Here is a 7,108-nt window from a genome sequence, read left to right as displayed (position 1 = left end):
ATCATAAACCTTTCTGGTGGGACGCAAAATGATGGTGACATAACCTGCTGTAGATCGAACCTTATTTTGCGTAGCCAACCATACTGCGCACAACAATTTTATACCATAGCCGGCCTACTGAGAAAAGGATTGAAAAGTTCGGAAATATAGGTACGCCCACGGACCAATGGATAATTCTACAGGAATTGGATTATTGCAATCATGTTTTATTCACTAACACTCCATAGTACCAGTTTCCTCTGATAAGATCAATCTTGATTTCAGTTAGGGCCTATGGTATCACTTTATACCATATGCTGTTTTTAAACGTAAAGGTTGATAATAAATATTAAGTATCACCGATTTATAAATGATAATTGTAAACATTCCGATCACGCGATTATCATTCAAAAATCCGAATTACACTACTAACGAAAGCATAATAAATAATTGTACTGTTCCATACCAGAGCTTTATAGTTCACAGAATAAGAACATATTTGTTAAGGTACGTCTATGATTTGATAGTAACGAATGAATTTAATATCCCCAAACATTAGCGTTTTGACGAATTAAAATAAAACATAAGCAAACAAAAATCTCCGTAAATACGATACTGAAAACCAAAGGTTGCGCAGATACAATATTACATCGTTCAGAATACTTAACAGAATCATATATATGCATTCAAAATGTTATAAACATGAATACCCATAAACATACATGATTATTATACTCAGGCATTTGACGTATTATTGAAATAACGCGAATTACCTCCGACAGCCTCTAATTAACAATAGTCTTTATTACAGAGCACTTATCTCGTGATTATTCACGGCCTCTTTGCCTGAGACCCCCTTATTTAATATACTTTGCTGCTATTCACTTCTTTGGGTCCCGAAGATGTCCCCTTAAATGTATTTTGTTTTATACTCTTTTTATTGCACCACCATCTAATCATGTGGCCTACTCTCTCTCCCCCAACTAAGTCTCTAATTTACAAAAATCACCACCATTGTCAAAACTATTGTCATCGGCCATCACATTCTTTTAATACTACAAAGAAAAATCAAAACATCTCTCACAATTAACAGCATTTATTGGACCCAAAAAGAATGTGAATCTAATACAAACATTAAATTGACATATTTACTATTTAGATACATATTAAATCATAGTACACCTGACCGACAAAAGAAACAGTACTATAGTATTAAAATAGATACATCATGAACACATGGGCACATATCTATCTTATAGAGGATGGATGGGTTCTCTTCAATTAATACACATACAAGTCCACACAATTTTTAACTCAGAGCTTACTCGTTGATTTGGTAGGAGTAAAATATGTAGAGATGGGGGTAGGGGTTGCTATGCTAAATCTACCCATTACATTTCACTGTTTAAAAGATATGTGCCCATATGTGAAACACATACCCCAATACCAAGCAGGTAGTTTGCTTATTCTAATTTAAGTTTATTCTTGAAATTATTTATTTGAAGTATCAAAATGTGCAGTGATGAAATTTACTTTGTATAGGCTTTAACGCGACACATACATAGCTCAAGATCGCCTACACACCTCAAATGATCCTATCACAATAATAAGTGTGATTGTAGATTTATAGAAAATATTTAAGGCCAAGAAAAAAAAATTTAGTTTCACATCCAGGATTTGATTTTATTTACTGTTACAGTAGCTATTAGCTATTGTAATTTACCAACATGAGAATGATAGTTTAAAAGTCTACTTTCCATTTACAAACCTGGCAATGCTTGAAAACTGCAACTGTGCATTACTTATGGAAAATTGAGAGATTTACTTTTTTACTGAATACAACTATTTTATATAAGAAAATATTAACAAAATTGTAAAAAAATCATGCGGCCATACAATTTTATAAATGAGTGGATGTGTGAAACTAAACATTTTATTTATTTGGCCTAAACATTTGTATTAAACTTAATTCTTAAGCATAAGCGCATATTTGTATACACAATATTTTGTCTAAAATATAATATTTTAAATTGTACTGTACTACCAAACTTAAAGATGACCTAATTATAGTTATTTTATATCACCATTCTGTACAATTATAGAAGAACAAAAATAACACCCAAGTATTCAATTTGTTTGTTATAAAAATCAAAACACATTCTTTAGACCACCTACTATTTTTAGTTTTTATTTTTAATAGAAAAACAATTGAAACATAAAAAGTCATGTTAATTTATCGCGGGAAGAACAATTAGTGATTACTTTTATTTAAAAACAAAATGTGGATAAAGTTTAATAAAGTGTTATTTTGAACTAAGCAATATTAGCCAAGACAATTCTAAATTGTTTGAACTGGTCCAATCTTTATGTTAGATTTTGTTTTAAAAATAATTATATACACCAGTTGATGAAGATTGTAATTGGCCAAATTACTTGCGTTGTACTGACGTTCAGGAAAAAGCATTAGGAAGTCAGTGGTCACTAGTCTTTAAGGACTAATTCTTTTTATAGGGACCACTGCTTAATTATTATTTTGAATAAAAAAAGTAGAAAGAACAAGACAAAACATTAATATTAGTAGTGATAACAAAAGAGTAAATAGAACCCTGTGGCAGATACAGTCTGTATACATCCCTCCTAATTTATGATTTATGATACTAAACAAGGTTACCATGACAACCATGACATTGATCAATAATTTGTATAAACTAGATTTAGTTAATAAGGTAAAAATGGAAACACACAAGTCAAAATGTATTATTATAATATAGTAACAAAGTTGACACAATATGCAAATTATTTATAGTGAAAACTCATTACCTATGCGGATGAATTGAAATGAATTCAACGAACACTGTGTAAACAGATGGTAACGATATTAATTATAACAAGGTTATATACAGTAATATTATACAGCATTTAATATAGTTATTTTTATGTCATACACACATTCTAATAACTATTTTAAAATACATTTCTGCCTAAAAACTGTAAATATTCAGTATAATATATAATTACATTGTAATTTCAGTTTCGGTCTTCACCACAGAAAGACTATTACTACTATTGGAAGAAATGATGCATGTAAACAATTAAAATTAATAAAGGCATTATTTTACCAGACTAATATCTCTTTGTACACAAAACCATTTAAAATGCTAATATCAACATTTATTTAGCCAATATTGTTCCTTTATAAACAATAAACACAGTATATCACGTCATCATGTTTTGGTAATTATGTAAAATTCGGAATTTGTTAAACATTATTCATGGCTTTTTGGTAGTGCTAAATACAACTTTGACCCTGCCCTGTTTTAGTAGGGTCCTTAAATTCAACTGAACATTGACTACACCCTGTTTTGTAGCCTTCATTATAAACTGTATTTGAACATGGACATTTGCATCATAAAAGTTGTACTATAATAATAATAACAATAATAAACATAAAACATCAACTAATGTGCAGTTCAATACTTTGTACTTTTAAAAGAATATACTGTTAATAAATCCTAAGCCTACAAGATTCAGTGTCCAGGTGACAGGAAGGTGGCCCAAATATGATGCTTTGGAATATCATAAGTTAGTGCTCAGGTATATCTAAGCTTGTTCTCAGGTATATCTAAGAGAGTGCTCAGGTATATCTAAGTTTGTGCTCAGGTATATCTAAGAGAGTGCTCAGGTATATCTAAGTTTGTGCTCAGGTATATCTAAGCTTGTGCTCAGGTATATCTAAGAGTGTGCTCAGGTATATATAAGCTTTTGCTCAGGTATATCTAAGCTTGTGCTCAGGTATATCTAAGCTTGTGCTCTGGTATATCTAAGAGAGTGCTCAGGTATATCTAAGAGAGTGCTCATGTATATCTAAGCTAGTGCTCAGGCATCTAAGCTTGTGCTTAGGTATATATAAGCTTGTGCTTAGGTATATATAAGCTTGTGCTCAGGTACATCTAAGCTAGTGCTCAGATACATTTAAGCTAGTGCTCAGATACATTTAAGCTAGTGCTCAGATAACTGGTAAAAATACAGTTTTCACCAGTAGTGTCTGGTGAAAAATTGAGACTTCTTCATTGGTAAATTTTTGTTACGTCTAATAAAAGAAATTCTAAATACACCATACATTTCTTACATAATAATTGATCCTAAGCAATGCATTTAGAATTAACTATTTTGGAAGATTTTTGCATATAAATTTAAGAAAAAAGTATATATATATATTCAATGACTATAAAACAAATTCCAGGCCTCCAATCAACTTTGTCATTTTTCTGAAGAGTATTAATATTCTAATGTTAGACTGTTGTAATAACAACGATATATTACTAACACTCACAAAGTGGTGTGAACAATAACATCACAATTTAGACTATTTATCCATCTTTTGAATAAACAATTTAAATTATTTAAAAAATGTCTTAAATATTAAAAATCAAATATCGGTTAATAAATTATTATGAATAATCAATGAATATTTTAAATATATTTTACAAATAAAAACCCCCTGCGCTTCAACATTTAAAAAAAACTTTTATATTAAATTTATAGATATATTTTTGTAATTAATATAGGCAAAATATACTAGTTGGATTGATTTGTTTTGTTTTTAACAGGGAAGAGAATACAACTCAATTTTAAGAATTTCCAGAAATGTATTTTATTTTATACTTTTTTTTCCAATAATGAAAAGATTTCCACAAATATCTATATCAACAATGAAACATGTGAAAAATGTTGATTTATAAAGAAGCATTTTCCTTACAACAGGGATGAATGAGCATAAGGTCAGCCAGGTCAGACTTACTGGCTAACTATCATCAAGTGTTACTATACAATATTGATTATTGATGCTAGAAATGTTTGTCAAATTCATTGTAAATATATGTAGGAATTTTAATTTATGCAAAAATAATCCGGGTTTACTATTATGTGGAGATGGCAATTTTACCCAAAGCTCCATTAACCAAAATTATACCATTGACATTGCACATCAAAAAGTCAAGATATTGAAATTTACAAAATACTAATAATAATAACAATAAACAATATATTGTTTATAGGTTGTCATGGTCGAATAAACACCAGTGAAGTTAGGTTTGTGGTACCCATGTGTTTCTAGAATTAGTAAAGTTGAGACTGTTCTCAAGCAAACTTTACTACTTTTTGGAATGACATGGTGTACCGCAAAACTGATATTACTAATAAACAATATTCGACATCTTACCACAACTCTTACCACACAGATTAACTACATACACCAATCACCATTATAAGAATTACAGTATCATCTCCCAATCAACTTATTCTCAATTATACTGTATTTCACAATCACGAAAAGTTATTAATACACATTAATACACATTCTAGAGGTATACAGTATTTTATGCCAAAAAGTGTTAAAATACATGTTCTAGTGGTAGGACTCCCAGCAAGAAGCTACCAATATCATTCTAAAAGAATTTGTAAATGGGAGATATTACGGTAATTTGAAAATTACAAACATAAATTCTATTCTTAATAATCTAGCACCTTGTCAAAATTATAACCCAGATCTATCTCACTATTCCCATTGATCGACATTTTACAAAATCAAGATCAGTATAAAATCAACATACACAGAAGGTAACAAAATAGTGTATTTACATTAGGAAAAGTGAATTAACTTATGTTTTAAATCCCTTGCTTATTGTAAAGACAAACTTGGTTAATATATTGAAAAAAATGTGAATACACACCACACAAGTTAATATTTGACACCATAACATTAATGTGAATTACTTTCACCAATGTGGAAAATAACAATAAGAAAATTAAATGCAAAAGAACAGTAAATTATAATTAAATCCTGACAACTTATTTAAAAACTTGTCTTTACTTAATAAAAAGTGTCTTGGTTTGGTGCAGTGAGAAGACTATTAACTGAATCACAATGAATTCCTAATGTACATGGTAAACCTCCTATTAAGGAGAAACCTCTGGGGCCCAACAAAGTGACCTCTAAATATGAGCATCCCTTGAATAGGGTGTTAAAACATATTGTATTCATACACACAAAGTGTTCCTTAATGGGGTTTCCCAATAGAGGAATTCTACTGTATTCAAATATTGTTCCATTGATGCCTCCGTTTATTACTCAATCATCTCTCAATGTTATGATTGAAGCAGTCACTAGGTCATGAGGTTTGATTTAACAATTAAACATTGCTAACCTATTCAAATACTAGGTACTCAATTGAGTGAAAAAAGGCACAGCGACTGAAGAATGGCTACTTAAGCTATATCCTACATCCTGTAGTGTGTATATTATGCAATCTTGTGTCATAACATGGCAATAAGACTTGTTGCAATAAGGCTATTGGTACTTTGATAGAATGTGTTAATAATATCTCATATTTATATTTCCATTATGCAACATGAATGCCAAAGCAAATGCTAATTACAATATAAAGTAAATTTACAAATGTATTTGAAAAGTTATTATCTCCAAGTATTGAATTTTACAACTGCGTAAAAAAAAAAATTGCATCTCTTGTCAGAAATCTGGCTTTCACCTCTCCAGTGTAGAACCTTTGATGGAACACATTTACAGGTAATTATACTGTGGAACTTGAAAGAGGCAATGACAGCTTTGAAACCACAACCATATAGCATATAAATGAAATATCCATAAAACGTGCTAAAAACGAGGCGAAATCCACAACATAATTTATGTAGTAATCAACGGGTTATAACAAAAATCATGTTTAAGAGTTCAAAAGCAATTTAGAGTTAGACTATCAATGCTTAATAATAATTTTGTTAAGCTTCTACTCGGCATGATTATGATTTGAATGTGTGGTACCGTTTCCTCCAACCTGCCTCCTCTTCACACCGTTGCCATTTGCAATTCTGAAAAAGATAAATGAAACAATTACAATTATGATTAGCAACTAGTTTTATATTATGCATAAATGAACAATAATGTAAACTCCTGTAAGGCCTGTTTCTACTGGTTTTGGAACGAGGGCCTAAATGTGATTGTTGCAAGAGGGAAGGCACGGGGAGGAGGTAGTGTACAAGGGGAAGAGGTAGTGTACGACAAGGGGAGGATGTAGTGTACGACAAGGGGAGGATGTAGTGTACGACAAGGGGA

General features: G+C 30.6%; 1 protein-coding gene across 1 annotated transcript in view; it reads right to left on the bottom strand.

Moving 5' to 3' along the window:
* Positions 1 to 1,059: 1,059 nt before the first annotated feature.
* LOC144842807 (ceramide synthase 1-like) overlaps positions 1,060 to 7,108 on the bottom strand; it is a 28,242-nt gene continuing 22,193 nt past the window's right edge. Inside the window, exon 7 of the mRNA XM_078699355.1 lies at positions 1,060 to 6,864. Within this exon, the coding sequence (XP_078555481.1) occupies positions 6,783 to 6,864 (82 nt within the window). The 3' untranslated portion in view covers positions 1,060 to 6,782. The remainder of the gene's footprint in view (positions 6,865 to 7,108) is intronic.

The sequence above is a fragment of the Antedon bifida genome, chromosome 1 (assembly GCF_963402885.1).
Source record: "Antedon bifida chromosome 1, ecAntBifi1.1, whole genome shotgun sequence".
Classification (NCBI taxonomy): domain Eukaryota; kingdom Metazoa; phylum Echinodermata; class Crinoidea; order Comatulida; family Antedonidae; genus Antedon; species Antedon bifida.
Note: the sequence above shows the minus strand (reverse complement) of the source record. Positions and strands in the feature narration are given on the sequence as shown.